Source organism: Lissotriton vulgaris, chromosome 2_1 (genome assembly GCF_964263255.1).
Source record: "Lissotriton vulgaris chromosome 2_1, aLisVul1.2, whole genome shotgun sequence".
Lineage (NCBI taxonomy): Eukaryota > Metazoa > Chordata > Amphibia > Caudata > Salamandridae > Lissotriton > Lissotriton vulgaris.
The window spans coordinates 379879235-379905084 of record NC_141687.1 but is presented as its reverse complement, the minus strand read 5'-3'; the positions used below and the strand labels follow the sequence as shown (position 1 = coordinate 379905084).

The 25850-nt window shown below is 43.7% G+C and overlaps 1 protein-coding gene across 1 annotated transcript in view; it reads left to right on the top strand.

The window, feature by feature from the left end:
• Positions 1-25850, top strand: part of SERPINF1 (serpin family F member 1) — a 65180-nt gene that overhangs the window by 19769 nt on the left and 19561 nt on the right. Inside the window, exons 2-6 of the mRNA XM_086955197.1 lie at positions 3404-3489; positions 4304-4502; positions 6144-6299; positions 12900-13103; positions 17130-17272. Coding sequence (XP_086811323.1) covers positions 3412-3489; positions 4304-4502; positions 6144-6299; positions 12900-13103; positions 17130-17272 — 780 coding nt within the window. The 5' untranslated portion in view covers positions 3404-3411. The remainder of the gene's footprint in view (positions 1-3403; positions 3490-4303; positions 4503-6143; positions 6300-12899; positions 13104-17129; positions 17273-25850) is intronic.

Sequence of the window (25850 nt, the reverse complement as noted above, 5' to 3'; positions counted from 1 at the left end):
TTATCCAGTTTTATCCAGGCGAAATATATCATGACTAGGGGGGACCAGTAGGTCAAGGATGGGAGCAGAGGAACTCTTTAGCCATGTTTTGGTGAGGATGATGATGTCCAGATCATTCGAGATCATAAATGACCGCAGCATGTTTGTTAGCCGATCGGCAATTGATTAGTGCACACTTTAATTTGCTAGTCGAGTGAGTGAGGGTAGATTGCATTATGTTGACCTTGGTGAAGTTTTCCCTAATTATGGATCTGTAGTTGTGAGTGGGTTCTCTGTAGGGGTTGGGTCGGATGTATTGGATAGTGCCATCTAGAGACTTGCTGCTGTCATTATGGCTTGTGTATGAAATAAGAAAGTCATGTAAGTCATAGTCAGATAGACCATCCATTTCCCTCTTAGGACGATCGGGGTCGTTGGGGGAGGGTATTTTACTCCATGTTGCATAGTCTTGGTGTGGATTTGTGGTGTAGTATCTGTTGCTTTGCTGACTAATTCGGTTCACGGTGGTGCTGGTGGCTTTATTAGAGTTTAGGAGTTCATGAGTGATTGATGATAGATTTTGCATTTCATCCTTGAGATGTGCTAGACGTATGGTTAACTCGTTGAATCAAGCGGTCCAGTCATGGTTAGGACACTTAGTTAAGTGTGTGGGCGTGTGTTCCCTTATAGTGGTAGTTCCTCCATTATGGCCTGTTTGCGTTGAGATCTAGATATCAAATTGAGTGGGGATATCATTATTAGTTTTTGACGGGGTTAGTTGAGTAAGGAGGGTAGTAGGTGGGTCAGAGTAGATGTGAGGGATGACCTTAAGCGGTGAGAGGGGGTGCTGCATGTGAAGGGGGTATACTTGCCTAAATGGACTTTCAGCCAGCTCTCTTCATCCATTGGTCTGTTGTTGTGTCATTAAATTTGTCCTTCCACTCACTTCAGCATACAGCAATGAGCAGTGGGTCTGCCCACTTCAGCCACTGGTTAATTTGACTTTGTGTGTCTGCATTTTGCTCTTTTACATGGAGCACATCCACACGAAAGGTAGTTCCCCTCATTGGCAGTGTTTCTGGTTTTACATTATTGTTACTTTAGGGATGCCTTTGTGTTTAGAACCCGAGTTGAAAGAAGAACACTTTATGCCAGATGTGAGCACAGGCCACATCTAATGCTTTATCAGTTCCTGTCTCTTACCAATGCTGTTGTAAATTTCTTTTGGATTGTCCCCTTGTTACAGACTTAATCAATTTGAAACTTTTCTGTATTAAGTTATCTTTTTATTCTGCTAAGGATTCAGTCAAAAAAACGGAAAACTTCACTATTATGTATGTGAAGTCATAAGGGGACTATTCTTCCGAACACATTTATTCTGGACTCAGTTTCACGAATGGTTCTTTAATAAACTTTGCCTAGGAAGAAAACCAACCTTTATCTTGTTTCATTTGCGGCACTTATAGCACTTTTGCGTAGTGTGTTTACTCCTTTTCTTCATCTTCTCCTCTTCTTTTCCTTCCTTCCTTCCATCTTTCTTTTTTCTTTCTTCCTGTTTTGTTTCTTTCCTTTCTTGCTTTCTATCTCTCTGGCCTTCTTTCTCCCTGTCATTCTTTCGTTCTTTCTTTACCTCCCATCTTTCGTTCTTTGCTATCTTCCTTTCTTTTCTTCTTTTTCTTTTCTTCTTTCCTTCCTTTTCTTTCCTACCCTCCTTTTTCTTTTGTCCTTTTCTTCCCTTCCTTCCTCTCTTCTTTCTTTCATTCATTTCTTTTCTTCTTTCCTTCTTTGCTTCCTTAAAGACAAGAGGCTAGCAGCCAAAGGCAGAATAATTTGCTTTTTCCTATCTCTGTTTAAGCCAAGAACGTCTGATTTTACTAAAATGATTCTCTTTTTTTATTGGGAAGACATCAACTTTTAAATGGGATCTAAGGTGAGACAGTATGTTGACGTCACACACAAACCATTTTAAGAAGTTGGAGAACCCAATGGCAGCGCTCTACAATACACACAAATGAACCAAACTCTTATATATGTTCAGAAATATATAAGAGAATATTTTGTATTTATGGGTCTTCTGTGTTTTCTGGGGTGTTACCACATTTAACTAGCCAGCGAAAAACAGCGTTCACGCAGTTGAAGCGCTGTTCAAACGAAATAAAACACATAGTGTATATAGTCAGCAGAGTTGTGGTTATAAACTGTGAGGTTGTTAATTTGCAGTGATGCATCACTGTGTGTGTGAAGAAATGGTGAAAGCCTACCACAATTCCAGAAAGCTATCTTTTGTTAGATGAGCTGTCATTTATCCCCATCCATAAATACATGTTCGTGTTCCTATGCCACCACAAAATAAACATTTCCACAGACAGTGGGTGCTCGAGTTCATGAGTCAGGTACTTTAACTACTGGGTCATTTGGACAATGATCCATAGATGAAACAACCTACTTCTGGTGAGAGTTAACACATGCAGGTTCAAGTTTGCAGTTATACATTCCCCAAGTATGTTCAGTATATGTCTAGGAAACTGGATTGAAGCCAGATTTTCAGAGCAACCACAGACTGTATATCAGTACCATGTACGTTCACTCCATGAAAATTAATCTTGTATGAATTTACGGAAAATCAGACATGGTTCCTCCTGGTTCTGTGGCGGACTTTCCTGCAGCCAGCGTTTGGTTCTTGACGAACTACATTGACTCTAGGTGTGTACTCTGGTAATGCCTTCGTGTGCCTGGGTTATTCACACGCCTCAGCCCATCACAGATGTGTTCGGGGTCATTGCTTTGGTCTTTTCAGCACTAACATGATGATGGCATTGAGAGCCGAGGTCTTCCACTCTGAAGTTATGGCAGTTCTAGATACAAGATTATCTAGGGCAGTGTCTTTAGGTGCCAGGGGAAGGAATAGATCAGATGTCTAGCTCCATCTTGAGTTGAGAGGGATACATGGGATCAACTGTTCCCATCTTTCTCTTCACATTTACCACACTTCCTTAGTGCTGAGATAGCATCTATTTATATTTAATTGTTTTTCCTTATACACTATGTTTCCTGTAACCCATCCAAATTCTATTAGTTTCAATGAAAGATATACCACCTTCCCCCTTCTGATCTTCCCTCCGTATAACCATCAAGCAAGATACACATTTTTTTTAAATCAAACCCAGTAGGATTTAGATCTTCACTGTGGTGCCCAGTCCTTTAATAAGATGTACTGAGAAGAAAAAGTCTATGATATCGCTTTTTTGTATTTATATAAAAATTATACATTTAAGCAAAAAAGTTGAAAAAATAATACAGGGACAGGGATGGATTGTGGAAAACGACTCTACTTATGGGAGAGACATGTTAATGAATGAAATGCATCACAGACGCAGTCAACAATCTAACAGGATTTGAGTTGCCACTTGATGTTTCGTTGCAGGTCTCAGAATGAAGCTCTTGCTGATCTCCTTCTGTGTGGGGATTCTCCTCTCACCCACCAGCTCGCAAGACCCTGCTGGACAGGAGGTGAGTTTTATCCAGGGTCCTCCCAGGCACTGGAATAATATGACCTTCCTGGAGAGTGGAGGATTAAGTCCATTTGTGAATGAAGAATTGAAATGTCTATGGTCATTTACCTTGCCTATGTAAAGTGTGACGGCTAAAGGTAAGTACAGGCTGCAAGGCGCTGGAAGAGAGTTGAAAAAGGAGGCGTGGAAGAGGGAGAGATATTGTATTGTATTGCAGCTTTTATATAACATGTACTACCCCAATGGGGTGTACGGGGGCCCTTACCTGCATGGATAGCAAGATAAGCAATGTAGGGTGTGTGGTTGGAAGGCTGTTGTCTTTGTTTTGTGAGCCTTTGTGGGATGAGTCTTCATGTCATGCGTGACGACCATTAAAGTACAGTTATCATGTTCTGGGGTGCAGCCACTAGCAGTATGGTAGATGATGAGATGTGAGAGACAGTTTATGGTTATCAGCTATCTAGATATATCGAGACAGTCAAAAGTGATACTGAAATTTGCTGTTTCCAACATCTCATTATTTGCTCCACAGTGATATTGGCAATCTTTTCACCAACCACTACTAGCTTCATTTAAATATGGATTTCCCCTAATATTTTCCTACCTGCTTGCCCCACAGTTGTGTGGCTTGGATTTTTCTTCAGAACATACCCTGAATAGTATAAGAATTAAAGAAAAACAATAACAACACTAATAAACGACTGTGGGGGAGCACAGGACGGCAGTCAGTAGATTTGACTTACAATTTTCCATGGTGATTTACTGTGTGATTTTCCATTTCTATCTCCACACCACACACTTTAACCACTAAGGAGCCCGAGGTGACTGATCCTCCCGCGGGGGAGGTGGAAGAAGAAGATCCATTCTACAAGACTCCACATAACAAACTGGCAGCAGCCGCCTCCAACTTTGGATATAATCTGTACCGACAGCAAGCCAATAAGAAGTCATCAGGCAACGTCATCTTGTCCCCGCTGAGCATCGCCACTGCCCTTTCCTGCCTGTCTTTGGGTAAGTTCACACTTCACCCAACAAATATCTTCATATCTCCCCTGAACCTCACCACTGTTCTCTCTTGCTTGAGACAAGCCCAAAAAACTCTGTCACTTCTGTCCTTGGGTAAGTCAGAGATGTAAGCAGCGTGTGTCTTCCTGCATTGGAACCCATTCAAATCTGTTCTTTGCATAAACTGCATTCAGAATAACCTTCATGTCCAACTCAGCATTGTCTCTACACTTTCCAGTATTTCCCTGAGTAAGTGATCATTTCACTCCACCAACATCTTTAGGACTTCCCTCCCTGGGGTTCCCCGTCACCCTTTTCAAAATGTTCTTCGGTATGCTGTCACTTCACCATACTCTACCTTCGTGTTCAATTAAGTGTTGCACCTCTGTCTCCCACCTGTCCTTGGGTAAGGCAACACTTTACCCATTAATGCCTTCATGAGCTAATGTGCAACAGAGCATCACTCTCCACACACTCCATTTTTCCCCATTAGGTAGGGCAGCACATCTTCTATTTCCACATGAACATTATTACCCTCTTCAGCTTGCCATTGATTTGGTAAGTCAGCACTTCACTCAGGCAACATTACCACCTCACAAATCATCATCATCCACTCCTGGCTATACTTGGGTAATTCAGTTCAACACTTTACCTAGCACTATCTTCATGTCCCAGTCAGTTTCCACTGTGCACACTCCAGTCTTTTCAGGGGTAAGTTATTACACCCAACCAACATAGTGATATCTCCCCAGAGAATTATAGTAGCAAGTAACCACTATAAAAAATAATTCATATCAGGAACCTTTGCCTCATCACTGCTATCTCAATCAGGTCATTCAGTAAGCCTTTAATAGCCCGCTATCATCTTCATGCCCCACTTGAACGTGGCCCATGCTCACTCCAGTCTGTCCTTAGCACTGTCAGTAGTACACCCAACTGCAATCTCAAATTGTGCATGGGTCTCCGGCATAGAGGGTCTTTACTTCTTTCTAGCATTTGTAGCCATGGGTGAAAGAAGAAAATTAATTGATCATAGGCCCTGAAGAAGGAGTTTTAAACAACTTGATATGCACCAAAACCTGTGTGGACCAATATTATTTGTAGATCCTAGATCAAGATGCAACAATGGAAGACCGAATGACAAGTTATCTCTATATTGTGCTATTGGAAAAACATTTCTTAGGGTATTGGGAAAAATATATTTATGGAGTGTGTACGAGTGTGGCTGGAACAAGAGACGGTGTTTCAAGTGGGGTGGGCATTTTTTAATATTGTTGTAAGATAATCATGAAGAAAATTAAGATGAAAAAACAACGTAAATGCACGAAAAATGTAAAACATGAAAAACAAGCAAAATGACAGTAAGATATGAATAATAAAATAAACATTTGAGATCATTCTTTTGGGTCAGTGATGTTGGATTAAATCTAATTATTATTGTAGATAGGTTGAGTGGGAATGTTTATTTTATGTTTGACCTATTTTCAGCATGGCCACAGCCCTCTACAGACACATATAGAAGACACCTGTCTTCTCACTCAGCTCTCACCTTGTCCTTTTTCATCGTGAAGTCAGATGTTACTCCTCCCTCATACAGCTTAACTGGAACAGCAGTGTTTAACTCTCAAGCTTACCTTGTTTTTGCAGGTGCTGGAAAGAGGACCGAGTCTGTGATTCATCGAGCCCTGTTCTATGATCTCCTCACTGATCCAGACATTCACAACACCTACAAGGAGCTTCTCGCTGGTCTTAACTCCCCAAAGAATGGATTTCAGACAGCATCTCGCATTGTGCTGGAGAAAAGTAAGACTATGCAAATTTACCTGCTTCATGTACATTAGGGAGACAAAAAAAGTGATTATGCCTAATAAGAGCAGCAGCATAAAAGTTGTGTCAGGGCCAGGGTAATTATAAAGATATCATGTTTGCCATTTCAGTTCCTGGTAATTGGGTTATCTGCGTGTGATCCTCAAAGTACTGCTAGCTTAGTTCAAGAATGATCTAAATAGAAGGGATTTGAAGTCGTTCCTGAAGGTGAAGCGGGGGCTGAGTCAGTAGCGTAGTGTTGTAAACTAAGTGACGTTTCTATGGCCAAGTAATCCAGTAGCCAGTAGTGTAAGTTATAAGAAGAGGTTTATTAAGACTCAGTTACAGTCGGTTCCAGGTTACTGGTAAGATGTTAAGTAAGCCCCACCAGGAGCAGCATCCCTGCTGCTCATCCTACTCACTCGAACTGTTCACTCATCCAAGCACAAACACTCTCAACATTCCAAGTGACCTCACACACTGGCTGTGCAGCAAGGGGCAGAGCACTAGGGAAGACTGCATTGTAGAATTCACAGGATACAACACGTAGGTGTTGAGTCATAGACCCTAGTGCAAGGAAAGAAATGGGCCCCCTAGCTGCTGTGCGAAGGAGGAAATAGAGTAATAAGTAGAGTTCAGTGGGCTCTAGTGCCACTGTATCTGCTGCACCAATGGAAGCTATGCCCCTGGGCTGAGCTTTCTTAGGTTGGAGGGGCTGGAGCTCCAGAGAAAGATAGTTGCTCCGGGAAAGGACGGCTATTGTATCTTGGATATTGTATGATTGCACTATGAGTTTAGTGAGTATACTTCTGTCTGATGTGGGTATGTCTGACTCTGGGGCGCATGGAATGTTTAGCTCTGGTGTGCATGGAATGTTTAGCTGGCAGTGTTCCATGTCTGAGAGGATTCTACTGGAGACAGTTGGAGACTCTTGGGGAAGGGCTAAGCTGAAGAGACTTGGAGATGCTAGTGGCTGTTATGCCAGAGCTATGACCTGATGGGTTTATCAGGCGCTCAACACCCATTGAACTCACCGGGCTTCAGCCCCCCCCCCGCCCCCCCTTGTGTGTGGCAGCCCGGGATGAGACAGATCCCGGGCAAACACACAGCCGCACTCGAACGTTTTACAGGTCGTTTAAAGACCATTTGAATGTTAATTAGGCATTGTTATTGTTTCAGCCCTTGTAAGAGCCCCTGCAGCTCGACTCTGCGCTCCACTCTGCCTACTGATTAAAGTTCAGCCCCCCCCGAAATTTTTTCTTAGCCCCCCCCGAAATGTGGCTCTAGTTGCGCCTCTGGGGTTTATTCTTGTTAATCATATAACTGAACTTGAAGAATGGAGAACCCTAAATACATGACCAACAATCTTAACAATTGATGATGAGAGATAGTCGATTGAACGTCGGTACTTCTAGCGGTAATGATACACTACTTCTAATCTCTGGTCTTCGGAGATAGTAATTAGATCAGCTCAGCAGGGAAGTTTTGGCAGCGGATGGCTTTGTGGACTTGACCACATATTTGGAATTGGATCCTGGCTGATATGGGCACACACTGTAGATCCTGCAGTATTGGGGTGATGTGGTCAAATCTGTGTACGACTGGATGAGCGTTGAGGCAGAATGCAATCCAGCCCTGAGTGGATCACTGGCTGTCAGGGGCACTCCTACCAGTGAGACACCTCCAAAATCTAGTTTTGATACCACCAGGGAGGCAATTGCTGTTCGGAGATCATTCGGACTGATGAAATGTCAAGTTATCTTGTTGTTCCTGATTTGACCACGAGCTGACATAACACAGGGTTGGATTCTTTCTTTATTGACACTGACTGCCTTTTAATCTCTTTCTCTGTAGATTTTATTTTGTAATAATGGAACGTGACAAAAAAAATGTATAAGTGAATTTCTGCTGTGTGCTCACGATTTTGGATTACAGTTTATGGAACTCCAACCTGTTATCCTCATTGCACACATTATTCTTGGCAATAGAGTCACACTGAGCACTGCACGGATAAGCAATGTTACTTTCTTAGCATAAACATTAATTGTACAGCGGGATGTTCTTTTTTTTAATTTCAAAGTATTTTTATTGAAAATATAATTTGCATATACAATATAATGCAGTTTGACCCATTTACTTGGCTTTAGTGACAGTGGAGACAAAAAGAAAAGAGAAGAAGAGAGAGGGTGGGGGGGTTATTGTTCCAGGTGAGTATCTAGGGCTGACCACATCCCCCTTCTTGCTGTGTGGTTGGCTGGTTGATAGTTTGCTGCTATATTGTCCGCCCCTCTCAGGAAGGTTACCCAGTTGAACCAGCGTTTGAAGGAAGCTTTCCCCGTGTCCTTCCAGTTGCCTAGGACTGTTTTGGCAGCGGCAGTGAGCAGAACATCTACTAGGTCACTGTTTTCTTTCGAGTCGAGTGTTGTATCCAGGAAGGCCATGGTGATGCCTAGTAGGCCGCGTGTGGATTGGCTGCCTGTGAGTGCATCTATAAAGTCATGGACCTTGCCCCAGAATGCCTTGACCTTGGGGCAGTCGTATAGAATGTGTGCTAGGTCTCCCCTTGCTTTCTGGCAGTTCCAGCAGGTGTCATTGTCCCTAGCTCCCACTGTCTCTAGTTTGGCTGGTGTCCAATGTAGCCTGTGCAGCAGCCAGTATTTCGTTTGGGCAAGCTGGGGTGTTACTTTGTTTTTTGAGGCCGATGACCATAGCCTGGCTTTTGCTGCTTCGGTAAGTGGATTACTGTATGCCCCCTCCCAAAATGCTAGCATCTTGTTGTTGAGCGTTGTGGTGCGCGGGGTGATGAGTTTGTAGATGTGCGCTGTCTGGTGCTCCACTTTGTTTAGGTTCTGTGTGTACTGTAATATTGAGGGGTTTTGTTTCGATAGGTTGGCTCTGGTGATTGCTGCTTTGGTGCTAAGAAAGGTGTAGAAGTCTCTGTTGTGCAGTGTGTGTGTCTCCTGCAGCGTCTCAAAAGTGAGTGGGTTGTTGTTAAGTTCTAGTTGTGCCGGTGTTGTGATCCCTTTGCTACACCACCTCTCATTCGTTAGTACGGCCCCTTTGTATGTTATTCTGGGGTTGTGCCACAAGGACTCCCACTTGGAGTTTTTGATGCTGACCTCCAGTTCTTTGTCTACCCTGAGAAGGGCTGTCTTGGTGTTCCTGATGATGGCGTTTTTTGCTTCTGGGTGTTTGCTGGCTGTTAGCGCCATCAGTGGGTTTGCCCCCCCTAGGATGTTCCTCTCCACATCCATCCATACTGGCGAATAGTCTGGTGTGGGGGAGATCCAGTGTATGCCTTGTTTCGCAAGGCAAACACAGCGGGATGTTCTAATTCTACAATTCTGTAACTTGAATGCTCTCATTGTTTGGTCAGTCAGTGTTTTAGACAATACTTATAAGACCAGTTTTTGGTAGATTTCGTTAGAAAAGAGCTTCTGAACTTTTCAAGCTTAGTGATATCCGGATGATTGCAAATATTGCTTCATGTATATTAAAAAATATGAATTAATGTACTTCGGTACAGTTTATTGATCAACTCATTAACATTTTGATTTTAGAGACAAGTGTAATGCGAGTCTGCAAGTTTTTCCTGTACTGGCCAATTGTTTAAGGAGTGCAGTCAGGAGAATTTGCAGAGTTTATCTGCGGTATTTGTCAATCACAAAGCGCTAATAATTTTATGAAAATGAAAAGAACATATATCAAAGATTACATATTCTAGTTCTTCACCTTTTGCAGGATTATAAATGCGAATATGTCTCTTACCCTGGAGGTCTCTGCCTGATCTGAATGTTAATTTTAATGCCATGGTACCATATTAGGATATTTTCTGTCCTACCATGAACAGTGCTTCAACAGGATCTAAGGCCAGAAGCAGCATCCTCACATTTACTTGGACATCTTTTAAAATTGATTTTCTCTCTTATTCCTCCCAATCTGATGCCGAAGCCTAGCTGCTGCTCCTGAGATACCAGAGTTGGGGGAGGCCCCTACAACTTGTCCACCTCCTTTCCTCTTCGTCCCTCTTTTCCTTTTCTCCTGCTGCTCTCTTATCCCACACTTAGTGCTTAGAGGCATAAAGATGAAAATAACCAACATGACACATGCATTGGCGGTTAATGGTGACCTGCGATGATCTTCTGGTTTTAACATGTCTGCTAAAGGCTGACACCAATGGCAGAATGTGTAGTATATAAATGCCAATAAGGTATCATCCATATGGTCTCACTTTTTTAAGCACAAGTTATTATGGATCCTGTGGCACTTGGATTGCACGTGCTGGGGATAAATAACTTTAAGGTGTCCACTTTTCTAATGGTTTCCTCCTTGGATTGTGGAACGACGTGAAAATCAGCAGACTAGCAGGCGGTTCTCTAATCCCTTTAGATGATTGGTGGCTGAACAGAGAAGGAAATGCTTGGGGACAGGCTCACATTCCTTCACCCCTTTCCATCACCAAAGCTCAGGGAGGGCTTAAGATGTTTGGGCACCTTAAAAGCTGTTGACATCTACCCTACTTTACATGAAAACGAAGAATTCGTTTTTTTGCCTTTAGAATGGTGCAGGGCATGTTTTTTTAACAGAATAATCATCTGCAATGAGTTGTCTATAATCGTGATGGTGCAGAAAGAGGTTAAGACAGCCTACGTCTGCAAACCAATAGGTTTGCAGCATTCATCTATTGTAGATTCACACCGGGTGAACTTTTTATTATGGTAGCAGTCAATGAAGAATACCAAAAATCTGGCTCATCGTGTACCTTGAGTAAGCTCCAAAAGTGGGTTCTTACATATCCAAGCAGCCAGCCACCTCTGGGTGTTGTCACTAAGAGTTGCATAGTTGAAAGAGTAGTATTTCCCTGGTGTGGGGGAGAGTGGTGTCTCTTTAGAAGGTGCACGTGGGTCAAGTTAAAGTAAGGTGTAGGTTATGTTGAAGTAAGGCGTGGTTCAGTAGACTTGAGCACTTCTACATCAACTCCTGGATTTGGCAAGAAAAGAAGAGGTAGCATTGGTCCGAATAACAGGATCCGGTAGAGCTCAAAAGAGACATGTCTCGTTAAACTGTGTTTGCTGCTCTAGTGCTGGGATTCAACCATTGCCCTGAGGTGACCTGGTGTGTGATTTGTCAGAGTGGTGGAACAGATTGTGTGGCAGAGCTCCCAGGAAGCATCAAATCTAGTATGACTGATTTGTCCACTCCTAATTATGTTTTTTCAATTTATTCTTAAAGTTTTGTTTTTCTCATAATACATGCAGGGCTACTAATTCCAGAATACAAATTAAAAAGCCATGTCCGGATGCTCTACTTACTCACAACGTAATAAAATGAGATCTGAGTGTGGTATAATATGGGGAAGGCTAGACTGGGAAGCAGCTTGCTCCTTTTCCTCAGTAAATAAGTAAATAATGAACATTCGCTTTTCTATGAACATCTGGCAGGCACAGATGAATTTGTTCCATATGCTGATTAAGCTGAAAAGACTACTGCAGAACAAATGGTTGGAGGCAATGCGAGTGGGGTACATTGCTAACCGTTCAGGAGAGCACCGTGCGAAGTGTTACCAGTTCCTCATGGACATGGGCACACCGGCTGAGTTACGGCAGGTTTATGAGAAGGTTGTGGATACCATCAGGGGTCCAGCCGATCGCTTCTCACGATAGTAAGGCTCCTTTCAGAATGTTCCAATGCAGTTACACCAGGAAGTAATTTAAGGGTTCTTGGATAAGGCTTTCGTTTAGTGCACTACATTCCATGATGTGCAAGTCTCACCCAGAATAGATGCACCGCAGACATAGGTTGAGGTTGGAGCCTGTGCGCCTTCCCATGACCTGGGAATAGGGGGTGACTAGAGCACCCCAGGTTTTGTGTGAGATTATGAGAGGATCATCCTTCCAGATACTATGAACAGATGGAGTCATGCTTGATCTGTGTGTTTGAGTCCCCCCTGTTAATGGGTTTAATGGGCTGGGACCACAAACGAGATGTTTTGTGACTTGACTTGTGCCAGAAGTTGAAACTGTGTGAGTTGCTGGACCTCTGTATTTCTTTCTGAGATTAGAGAACATGGCATCCAATACCAGAAACATTCCTGAGTAACTTGAAATACATTTGTATGTCAGAATAATGTAACCTTGTATCACACAACACAGAAATGGGAGGTAATACCGCAATGACGGATGGTGCACCCAGTGATGAAGATTTTCAGCAAGTGTGGTGTTAACTCACAAAATATTGGAGCACTCATGGGGCCAGGTGTACTGTGGATTCCTGAGTAAGAGGTGATGTCTAACTAGCATAACGGAGGCATCATACATAGTGGATGTATATTGGAGGGACCCAGAGCTGTGTCTGTGCCCTGACTAAAGGGCCCTCAAGGTCATCTAAAACAGTAAGGAGGCGTGCAGTCTAATACTACTGAGCTATGTGAAGCAAGAAAAAATGGATCACTCAAAAAATGGCTTATGAATGCAATCTTTCGAGTTCTGTTTTCAGGATGCAATATAAGGCGTTTGTCGATAGAGTCTGGTGATAATAAAGAAAGAGGACACAGTTCGAGGTAACTTTGGAATTTCAGGTGTTGTTTTTTGTCCTCAGGGCTGCGCCTGAAACTGGATGTTGTGAACCAGGCAGAGAAGTTCTACGGGGCGAAGCCGAAGGTTCTAACTGGCAACCCTCGGGTAGACCTGCAGGAGGCCAACAGCTGGGTGCAGCAGAAGACAGGGGGCAAAGTGACAAGGTTCTTCCAGGACATCCCCAAGACACTCAGCATCCTCCTCTTGGGAGCTGCATACTTCAAAGGTAAATATTTAGGTTGAGGGAGAGGAGATATTAATAAATAATAATAATAATAATAATAAAAATCCACATTTGTAAAGCGCGAACCATCACCCGTTAGGGTCTCTAGGCACTGGGGGCCGTCGGGAAGATTAAGCAAGCTATTGCCCAGAGTCACATGGTGCTGAGCTAATCTGCCGCCGGCCCGGGGGTCGAGTCGTGATCCCCAGATTCCAAAGTCAGTCACCCTTGCCGCGGCGCCACACCTCTCCCCTTCAGATATTGATAAGAACCTATAAAAACAAAGGGTGAAGCAATAACCTAACGAAGAGAAGTGAGAAAGAATGGAGAGAAAGCAGGGATAGGAGGCATGAGGACCGAGTAAGCAGGGGTTTCGATCAGCTGACTAAGCCACTCAGATTTTCATTAGAGGACAAGACTTAAGCCATCTTCAGTACAACACAGAGGGCAAGCATTCTATGTCTGTTCTTTGTAAGGCTCCTCTGCTGCTTTGAGGCCTGTGGTGGGGGTAATATGAAGGTCCACTCTGCTGAGGCCATAAATTGATGTTACAGAAGCTGCAGTACTGTACCACAGAGGGGGCTCTATTGTAGGCGACAAGCCACAGGGTAGAGATGTCTGGTTTCCTCTCACCCTCCGCAGTCAAACTAGAATCTCCGTGAGGTGGTCCCTTCGCCTCCTTCCTCCACCACCCCATGAGACAGCAATAACTTGATATGCAAAAGAAATAATAACAGCACTAATTTTGCACTTTGTATAAACGTATATTATAATAAGCGCTCATGACCAATGATCCCTCTAATTTCTTCCCTCTGTGTGTGGCAGTGTAAGGTCTCTGTGTGCTGCAGCCAAGGCTGTGTGCGCCGGGAACTCGACTGCGTTGGTGGCGCTCTCTGCAACAATGTTTGTTGGCACCCCCCCAATGACCACCTCCACCACTAATTCCCTCACTACCACCCTTTAACAGTGCCCTTGAGTCGCCATTACCACTCTCTCTTAGATGCATTTAATTCGTTTTACAGCACCACTCGTACAGTTGTAGGGTGTCAGAGCACTCTGCATTGCACACACATTAAACAGAGACAATCAATCAAAGGTATGTAAATCAGTGTATAAGAAATGTTACATAAGACCGAGGACTGCACGGTGTAAGAGTGACATCATCATGCTGGACGGCAGTAAGAGTGCTTGGTCTGGAGAAGAACAAATTCGGAATTTAAAATGTAACACCATGGTTGAGGGTTCTCTTTAATAAGAATTGATTTGTACCCAAATGAACCCTTTTGGCAACATTAGGATAATGAATGGCTGGAGAAAATATGATAACATCTAATCTATTCACAATCTGCCCTGCGCCCTTTTCACAAATGAAATGCAGCAAGAGCAGGAGCCACTTGCTGGTGAACTTGCCTACTGCTTGTGTTCTCTTCATGGGTGGTCTCCACAGCCTACAGCAGAAGGAAATGACACTTTTTCGCGCGACTTGCGTTTTAAAAGCTGCGGCGTAAACGGTCCTTACAAAGGTGCTGTGTGTGCACGTTTCACACATGACACTGTGCGCTCAGGGTGACATAGATGTGCGCGTGTGCACCATTACAGAGAACAGTCCTCATGACCATAGTATGTAGTCACCAAACTCACACACAGCACCTATAGGTAGTTGTACATAGATGGCTGTTGAAAGTCATACTGGCAATAAACAGTAGCAAAAATAACCTTCAAAAAGATGTCGACCATGTTTTGGTTAAGTGCACTGGTAAATGCTTATCTGGACTTTGGAGGCATCAAGCAGTTTTTAGAGCGTTCTCAAGAAGTAAAAAGAGTCATCAGTGTGGCAATTTAACATGAAAATGGATGTTGTCATTCCTTTTCACACTAGAGACTGGTGTATCTGAATGTTTTGGGCATTAGTGGGTAAGGCAACAGGGAGATTTGCAGCATCAATCCTTTTCTGGATTCACATGCCGTGCTTTATTCCGCCATCTAGAGGTTGGCTTGGTCGTATGCCCTTCCTCGGTGTGGTTTCAGATGGCGCCCAGTTGTTCTTGTGCGTTGTTGCCATCTTTAGATTCTTTTTTCTGCTGTTTGGTATGGAAGCAATGGAGGAGCTCCAAAAGATTTTGAAGAAAGAAGGGGCGAAAAAAATTGCTTCACCGAGATCAGTTCCAGCACCATTGTGGAACTTAAATACTGTGCTAACGCAGTTAATGACCAAACCCTTTGAACCTAGGCACAAGACAGATTTAAAATCACTAATGCTCAAGACAGCGTTTCTAATCGCAATCACATCGCTACGCACAGTAAACGAACTACAGGCACTAACAATACAGGAACCAACCATACCTGCAAATACAGAAAGATGAGGTGGTTCTCAGAACTAACCCACAGTTTATGCCAAAAATGGTAACCCAATTTCATGTTAACCAAAGTATACAGCTACCAGCTTTCTTCAAAGATCTTAAAACACAGACAAAAAAGCCCTGCACACATTGGATGTAAGGAGGGCTCTAATATACTACCTTAAGGACACTTAAGGGGTTCATAAGGGAAACCAGTTGTTTGTCTCCTTCGCAAGAGCAACCAAGGACTCCCCAGTGACCAAGGGGACAGTTGCAAGATGGACTGTAGAAACAATACAAACTTGCTATTCCAATACGGGGATAACACTGTCCACACGCCCAAGGGCCTATTCTACACAGAAAAGGGTGCAACACTTGCCTTCCTGGCAAATGTTCCAGTGGATGCAATCTGCGCAGCACCACACACCTTCACAAAGCATTATTGTTTGGAAATCCAAATGAACAAGGAAGTACAGGTGGGCCAAAAGTACTACAATTCCTGTTGGCAAACACTTCCTCATTTCATCCCGTGGGAAGGGATACCGCAATGTAATCTAATGCACAGCATGTAAATCCAGAAGAGGATTCATGCTGCAAAACAAAATGGTTACTTACCAGTAGGAGTAGTTTTCCAGCTTGAAGATTTTCCTGGAGTCATATGCGACCTACCCAACTCCCCGGAAATGTGAGATAACACAAACCTGGGGGGGAAATACAGGAACAAAGAAGAAGCTCACCAGAAAGGGAAGACAAAGGAATCCAAAGATGACGACTACGTACAAGAACATCTAGGGTGCCATCTAACATCACACAGGGGACGGGCTTACCACCAAATGGTGGTTGACGATGCCCAAAAGGATATAAAAAAAGAAAAAAAGATAATTCTAGACCCAACCACTAGATGGCGGAATAATGCACAGCATGTGAATCCAGATAACGCTTTAAACTGCAAAACTACTCCTACTGGTAAGTAACTATTTCGTTCTCTATATCCAATTATTAATTTAGAGAAAATAACAGCGTGGTGGCTACTGTAGAGAAATATTTGAATGGGGCACTAGACTGATTTTAGGACCCCAGTGCATTAAAACCTATTTTTTATGTAGGCACTATGTTTTTACAGGACAGACAATTTCGCAAGCAGCACATATGTGTAGTTCTATTATAGAGGTATAAAACCTTCAGAAATTGATGCCGGTGTGTTAGATCCGTTCACAAGTTCTCCTGCATAACTCCAAGACAACTATATCTTTTAAATAAAAAACAGGGACTTATTTGGCCAGAAATACACATTTTAGTCTCATGTAGTCGAATATCTAGTTGGTGATACGCCTTACAGCTTCTTTCAAAGGTGGTGCTCACCTGCTATGTTGGTTTGCTGAGAGGAATGTCGGGATTGAACTACAACTCTCTTTTCCGTCTAGATTTTGTTGCTGATCTGACCCTTGCAGGAAGGGAGTATGTGTAAGTGAAAAGCAAGGAAAGGTGATTTTATGGTTAAGTTCATAGATTGGATGAGGGAATGGTAGGGTATAGGAGAACTGGAAATGACAATGGTGAGATCAATAAGTCCGGAAGGTGTGAGGAGGAAATTAGAAAGAGATGGGTTAAAGAAAAAGGTCACTGACATTAATCCACTTCCATATGCAACCAGTGAATATGTCCAACTTTAATTTTTGATTTATTATAGGCCAGTGGGGGTTAAAATTTAACCCACAGGATACCACCCAGCGGAACTTCCATCTGGATGAGCAAACATCAGTCAAGGTTCCTATGATGTCAGCCAAAAACAGAGTCGTCAGATATGGATTGGACTCCGACTTCAACTGTAAAGTGAGTTAAATGAAAAAACTCTGTTAATTCACCAAAATTACTATCCACCAGACAGTCACCAGGCACTAAAAATTATCTTGCTTATTTAACTTTAGCTTTGCTCACTAGTGACTCTTCATTTACATGACATTAACTTCACTCTCCAGACATACTTCTCAAACTGCACAGATTCACAAGATTGGTTTCAATGAGACTTTTGAGGTGGGCATGTCATTATTTGAAGAAGTATATCAAACAGTAAAATAGCTTTAGGAATTGAAGAATTATGCAAACCATACAATAATATCTCTTGCCACAAAGTGACCACAAACCCATATTTCTAGAGTTTAAAATTACTACTTTCTTTTCTCAGTGGTATGGACATGCACATCCTTCTAACTAACGTGCTTCCTTCTCTCTGGGAAAGGAAATCACCTTCTCTTGAAATAGAAGCCTTGAGGTCCTTTGTCTCAAAATACCAGCCTTGAGGTCATAGTTAACCAATTCAAGTTTTTTACTTGCAATACTTGTACTCTCTTTTTAAATCAATCCACAAATTCTAACAATCAGTTTGAAAGTTATTTCTAGAGCAAACTTTTATGTGTTTGTATTCCAATATACATTTTGGGTGAAACTCTTACTAGGGTGGTACACAAAATGTAAGTCTACAACAAAATTCAAATATTTAGCAGTAATCAATTATACTGATCTTTAATATAGATTTGTTAGAAACGGGTAGCGTGGTGCAGAGCGGGCGGGCCAAACTCCAGAGGAAATGTGTAAATCATCCGCGCAGCACACACAGGCGACACACCAGGCACACTACAAAAAGAGACTCCACACCAGGTTGCATGAAAAATAACTTGTGTATTTATAAAAACACATTATACTGCAAAACACAGGTGTGAACACGGCGCCAACTGGCACCAGGTAGCCATATACAGGGGATTATTGGCAGGGCCAATTGGACCGCTGCCAACATCATCACCAAGTACACAGATAAAATGTCCATAAACAGTAAATGTATAACAGCCAGTAGTTACTGGCCAGACCATGCCCTTAGTAGAAATCCTTGGCATAAACATCAACAATGTGCACCCTAGGAAAAAGCATTAGGCCCATCAGCACAACCATAGGTATGAACACATTTGTAAAAATGACTTTAGCATGAGGCATAACCTGGGACATCAAAACCTGACATTATGCAACTTCATATGCATTAGGCATCAGTAGGCATGGAAACCACCACAGCATGAAGTGGGCATAAAACCGCATTAGCATAGGTATAAATCATGAACATGGGGCACACTATCCATAACCATAGGCACAAAACATATGAGCATGGAGGGATAAAAATATTTCCATAAATCACTCTAGGAATATACTAAGTAGGCCTTGGGCAAAGAACCTCATGCAGGGCATCAGTAAGCAGAAAAACATTAGCATGGGTGCACTTTACACAAACCCCATTTAGGCCCAGGATCAGCAGCGCCAACCTTTGGGAAAAAGATATTAGGCAGAATCACAGCACATCCTAGGGCGCGAAAACACAACGTGCAGACCTTCAGTCTCTTATTGGCATCAACCTCATTGGCAGTGGGCAAATAATAAAAACATCATAATATGACATTAGGCCTACAAACCCCTTAGGCATGAAAACAGTAGGCACGAAAACTTTGTCAGGCATTAAAGCATTAGGCATGAATTACATTTGTAGGAGGCATCATCAGTAGCATACAGGCTACAGTAGGCCTGCCAATTATACTCTGCACCAATCCTAGGGTATAAGCATATTATCATGTGGCACCTCTTTCGCAGGAACAGAATAGGCCAAAAATCAGCACTGCAAACTGGAGGGAAAAGCATTAGGTATCATCCTAGGTACAAAAGCATTATGCAACAATATTATCCAATGAGGTTGGGGTAATAGGCCTCGCCAGCGTAAACACAGTTCGCCCCAATCGGGGGCACAACACTCTGAAACTGGCCCCAGGCAAACTGGCTTTTCTCCGGGGCTCAAATGCCCTATGTCCCGCAAAGTCAGGGCTGGCTGCAAAAACAGCAAAAGCAAAGTGTGAAAAGCATTGGGGCAGGGCAGGAGTGTCTCTCACTTCTCTCTCTCTTCTCCTGAGGAGTGCAATGCCCCCCAATACGTTGCAGCTGCCTGCACACTCGCAGGGCAGCTGGGAGTCAGACCCAAAAACAAGCACTGGCACCACTGCGCAGTTGGGAGCCCAACTCCGGGACCCCTGAAATTCACAGTGCTCCCTAAGGTTGCAGCTGCCCGCTGTCAGACGGGGCTGCTGTAAGGTCAGCACGGACACCACAGTGCCCTCAGAGCAGCACCAGGGGGAGGCGAGCACCGACAACGTGCCCAACACCACCCCCACCAAGCTGGGACTGAGCCCTACTCACCGGGCTCTCTGGAGTCCTTGCGCAATCTCTGGGCACCGGCACTGTGCCCCGATAGGCCCTTCCTGCTGGCAGGCGATGGGGGCAGCCGGAATGGAGCACACACTGCTCCTGCTTCTTCGGTGGCTGCAGGGCTCTCTCTGTCAATAACGTGTGGAGTCACACAGGCCTTCTCCTTGATGGGGGGGTTGAAACACAGCACACAGGAAAGTAGCGCCCACGCTCCTCACCTCCTTCTGGGGCACAGCTGTAGCGCTCATGAGGCGCTAGAGTGCTCCTAAGTCCAGGGTCCCCCAGAATAAAGAAGCGCTCTGGCAGCACAGCACTGCAGGCGTCAGCTCCTCACCTCCTTGAAGTTCAGGCCCCCAAATATAGCGCTTTGACAGCACAGCGCTGTATTAACAATAACCAGCTCTCCCTGGCAGCACGCGCAGCAGGTCCCAAACACCTTCTTCTCCGGGGCAGGTGCTGGAGGCAGCGCTCCCAAGGCGCTAGAGAGGCCCAACAGCTCCAGGGACAACAGACAGTGCTCCTCTTCTCTAGCAATGTAGACAATAGGGCCCACAAGGGGCTAAGAAGCAGGAAAGTCCTTGGGGGCTGGGATAGCGTGGCAGCCCTCACAAGGCACTAGACAGAAGGAGGAGCCCAGTCACTTAAAATGTGGCGCTCACAAGGCGCTAGGGGCCAGGAGACAGTTAATGCAGGGCAAGATCAGCAAGCAGCAGGAAAGCTCACCCAAAAATGAAGCAGCAGTTCCTGGGAACAGTCATCCTCCATAACGATGGCAGTCCTGCTAGCACAGCAGTCTCCACTCCAGCAGAGTCTCTCAGTGACCCTGTGGACAGCAGAGGGGTACAGATGGGCACAGGGGCAAACACACAGGCCCTTGCGGCGTTACCTCCTGGCAGAGTGTACCCTCTGAGTCAAGTCCACCCTCAGTCTGAGCACATGGCATCTCTACTGCTCTACATATACACCCCTCCTCCCACCTACCAGAAAGGGCTGAAGCTTCTAGAAGGTCCCTAGCAGTTCCAGCCTCAACTGTCACTGTGGGGGGAGTGTACAGCACCTTGTCACTTCAAACACTAGACTGCCAACCCACCTCAGGCAGGCGGCACAAGCAGACAGAAATGGCGTCCATCTTAAAAGTGACATTTTACAAAGGTGCATTTCTACAATGGTGGATATAACGGTGCGTACACCATTGCACAACATTTATTATTTTCACTTCAGACACACCATGTCAGTAAAAAGGCTAGGGGGAAAAGCAAACAATTTGAGGACAATAAGGGCCAAGTCCAACATGATTACTTCTATTTCATGGACATTGCTTAGTAATTTCAAACCAGAGTTTTCAGTGCATCTTGCCTTGCTCTTTTATCAGTGCTGCATGTAAGTTACCATTTTGAAAAAAAGGCGTCAGGCACGTTTCTTCCCGCTATCACTGTATGTTATTTTCCATGAACATGAGACTAGTCCTTCTTCTAGTTTACAGTCAATTTTTCGACTGTCAATAAATGCATGGTAACTATTAATAATATGTACAAAACATGTCAAGTTGATTGATTCATTTAATCCCTTCAATTTCATTGGATCTAAAAATCCCATCCAGTGAATTTCTCGCCCAAGTAGTCTTTCTTTGACATTTCAACTACCTATCTTGGCAGTAATTCTATAACTTGAATACTGGTTTAGGATGGCTTGTGCCCTCTTTGTGCAAAAAGTCATGTGATATAGGATTATTGATTCTTAAACCTTACTTTTTAATCCTAATTCTTCCCACTTAAATGCAATATTTCTTTCAGTCATGCTGATGTAGTATTTATCACAAGTGTGTTTTATGCCATCAATACAGTATTCATTTTACAGATTGCAAAATATTCTTGTTGTACAGGTGATAGACTATTTTTTTGTTTCAGTACAATGGAGACATTAGCACAATTACGACCTGGTTAGGGACTGGTTTTGTGCGTAGCAGTTTTTAAACCTTTCTTAAACATGTTCCCAAATTCATTCTTCTTTTGATACAATATCACTAATCAATTTCAGATTATTATCATACAGTATATTTTAAAGTGTACCTTTTCATTTTATGAGCTTGTAATGAGAATTTCCTGAAAACAAAATTCTCAGTGGTTTGTTTTTGCATGCCTAATTAATCCTTCTTATTGCATGTCGTCATTTTGTTTTTACACTTCAGTATCATCTCTTTAAAAATATTAATATGTCAATTTGTTCTTGTGAAGGTGTTTCATCAGAAATACTGTGTTTAAATTGCAACATTCGACTGTATGTTAAGTGTTGTTTCAAATCTTCAGGATAGTAGCGTGTAGCCAGTAACAATTTCTTTTGATCTGTTGTTTTTCAAAATATTGTGGTCTGCACTGTTTATAAAACAGATAAAGTATTACACTTTGTAAAAATGACTCATCAAAACAGTTGTGGAAAGTTGCTCAGGTAAGAACATCCTGAGAGCCCCGTTGAGATCTTAATATTGTTTTAACAAAATTAATGGGTCTGCAATTTGAGTCACTACATTCATGATCATTGCAAAATTAAACTTCAGATGTTACCTTTATGGCTGTAATAACTTCCTTAACCCCTTCCGTGCTCCCGTCGGCTGTTGGACGTCGCAAGCACTACCTCGCTGGTGCTGTGAACGGCCAACGGCCGACGCAGCCCCGCCCACTTCGCGGAACCGCCGCACTGCGGGGCAAAAACGGCTGCAGTAAGGAGTTAATAGATACAAGCACTATGTGTAGATGTACTTTTCATTCAGCTTCACAAAGATGTCTTACGAACACACACACCCTGTATCCCCAAAGGAAAATAAATGTAATTAAATGAAAATTTGTAGAGCACATCTAATACCCCAGGATGTCTAGGCGCTAACTCAGAGAGGAAAACAGCAGTGAAGGAGTATAGAATTATTTGGTTAAAAAGCCAGGTTTTAAGTGCTTTCCTAAAGGCTAACAGGTCAGTTTTCCTTTTCAGTTCCAGTGGAAGGGAATTCCAGAATCTGGTTGTGCCCACCATAGAGTTTCTATTGACCCAGCCAGCTTTTTTGTGTTGGTCACTACAAGATTATGTGCTGAAGTGTACCACAGCGGTCGAGGTGGGGTATACCACTGACATCTGTGCTTAAGGTACTCCAGGCCTATGCCATGGAGTGCCTTAAAGGCAATGCACAAAGCTTTGAAATGAATGCGCTTCCTGAGTGGGAGCCAGTGCAGGCGACTAAGCACACAAGAAACAGATTTGTGCTTAGGAATGCCCAGAAGCAAGCAGGCAGCTGCATTTTGTACAATCTTGGTCTTACATGTTTTCCAGATATTGATGAATAAGGCGTTACAATAGTCAACCTTTCAGAGTACGAGGGTTGGGGTCACAGTTTTTTGCAAATTATGAAGAATAAAAGGGAAGATCTTTCTAAGACGTTTTAGAGTAAAGCGAGAAGAGGAAGTGATGGTGTTTAACGTGGCCCTCAAAAGAGAGTTTCCTATCAAAATCTGCACCCAAGTTCTACACCTTGGTTACAGGTGTAGGAAGAGAGGCAAGTTCCTGCTGCCACCACATTGGAGACCTGAAGGAAGCGTTTTTACCCAAAGAGTAGGACCTCCGTTTTATTGGAGTTGAGCTTTAAGCAATTTAAAGCCATCCAATTCCCGATCTAAAGCAAGCAGTTATGGAAACGCATGGCAGTGTCAGTGGGGTCGCTGGCCACAGATATAACAATTTGGGAGTCATTGGCATAGGACACTACAGAGAACCCAAAGGACTGAATCAATTTTGCCAGTGGGGCAACATAAATATTAAAAGGGTAGGGCTCAAAGAAGAGCCCTGGGGAACGCTGCAAGAGAGTGTAATGGTTGGTGAGTTAAAATCCGTCAAAGTCACAATTTGTTCTCAATTGTTAAGAAAAGATTTCAGTAGGGAGTGTGCACGCCCCTTAATCCCAATTGAGGTGAGATGGTCTAGTAGCGTATTGTGACTGACCGAATTGAAAGCTGCTGGAGAGGTCTAAAAGCACTAATTCAGCATTGCCTCCGCCGTCAACGGTCTGCCTAACTTGTTCTGATGCTGTGATCAAAGCAAGTTTGGAACTGTGGTGGCTTTTAAAGCCGAACTGGATGAGGTCAAGGTGTTAGTGAGTCTCAAAGAAGGCTGTAATTTCTGTATTCAAAGCCTTAACCATTTTGGCAGGGAGAGGGAGCCTAGAAATGGGCCGATAGTTATTGGGATCTTTATTGTCCAGATGTGGCTTTTTCTTTCAAAATCTTTTTATTGGATTTATGCGAGTATACAATATTTGCAGCTCATCCAAACTCGATTCACAAGCCAAGATCAACAGTGAGCTAAAGACAATACACAGTCCGATCACAAGTTCCTCGCATGACTGGAGGTCTTAACTAATAGCAGAGAGATCCAATAATATAACGTCTTACTGACACACATTACGTGTCTCATATTACTTCCCCACTCTCAATGTGAGCTAACAAATTACTCATAACTTAAAATAACCAAACATTTCCGTGGTGTCATATGTGTTTAATTGTGATGCAGGCGAGGAGAGCGAAGGGGCGGGCACCATCCAATGCCCCTCTGCACCCCAGGGGCCCTCATCGGGGCCTAGTCTATTATGTTAGGAAGAGAGGGAGGGCACACATTCTAGGCCCACAGGAAAACAGTGGTAATCCCTCCAACAGGTAGATCACCAAGGGACTCCAGACATAGTCAAAGCTCTTACAGAAGTCTTCAACGATGTCCGTCATCTGCTCGAGGACCAGGGACCGCCAAACGGGCATGCCATTAGGCAAGAGAGGGGTCTGCTGGTTTTTTCCAGGCAGCTGCTATGGCCATTTTGGCCACCCCCTGGCACAGCCACATAAGAGATCTCCTTGCACTTAGCGTTTTAGGCTGGGGTCTTGTATCCCTAGGAGTGTGTGTTCTAGGGAAGTCGGGATCGGGTACCCCGGTATTTGCTTGATTTGGGAGAGGATCTCCTTCCAGAAGGGTTGAATAGAGGGGCAGTCCCAACAAATGTGACAAAAGTCTCCCAGGAGTCGACATCCCCTCCAGCATCTGTCAGAAGTGTCTGGGGAATATGGAGTGTAGTTTGTGGGGGTGGAGATACCATTCATACATACTTTTATACTGTGCTTCCCTTAAAAACATGGACCGATTGTATTTAGTGATATTCTTGTAAAGCCCCCAATTGTTTCTTTGATATGGGAGCATGTAGCATGTCATCCCAGAACCTCCTGTGGCACAGAGCCTGCTGCGGGCTGAGTGTTGGAAGTACAGAAAGGAAATGTACCCTTTAGTCGCAATACCGGTTTGGATGAACCTCTCTATGGGGAGCAGATCCCTGGTTGCTGCTTGACGCACCTGGGGTTGCTGTACCCAGTGTTTTATTTGGAAATAGTGGTATTCTTCTGTTGGTGGTAGCTTGAAGAGGGTAGCACAAACCTTGAAGAAACGTATCTCTCCTGACTGGAAGAGGTCAGATATCATAAGGCACCTCCCATCCATTTATCATCCATTTTCGGCAGGAAAGTGGGGTTGAAATAAATAGGGGTTTAGGGGAATGGGAATGTTGTCAATGGCAGTGTTCTAGTTACATTATCCCACACTTTCAGGGTAGTAGCTGTAAGGATACTCCGATAGGTATTGTTCGGCCTGTCAGATTTCGGCTTCCAGGGCAGGCCCCAGATAGTTCTACCTGCTATCTGCCTCTCCATGTGCAGCCAGAGTTTGTCTATGGCCTTAAGGGACCATTCCCCAGGAGCCATAGCTGTGCAGCTCTGTAGTACATAAGATAATCGGGGAGGGACAGACCAACCTCCAGGCATGGCCTCATCAAGAGTCATTGGGAAAGGCGTGCCCTCTGGCAGGGTAAAGCATTCATTGTAATAGCATTTATGCAACCTATCCAGGTCTGCCAATTTGGGGGTGATATTAATGCCAAGATATGTGATTTATTTACGTGCCCACGAAAGGGGTAAGCGCATTCGATGTCTCTCTGCATTTCCGGGGACATTGTCAAGTTAGGTAAGAAAGACTTAGAGAGGTTGACCTTGAATCCCGACACTTGTTCAAAGTGGGTAAGCTTGGCCTGTACAGCCGGAAGGGAAACACTGGGGTTAGTAATAGGTATTAGGACAACGCCTGCAAAGAGTGAGATTTT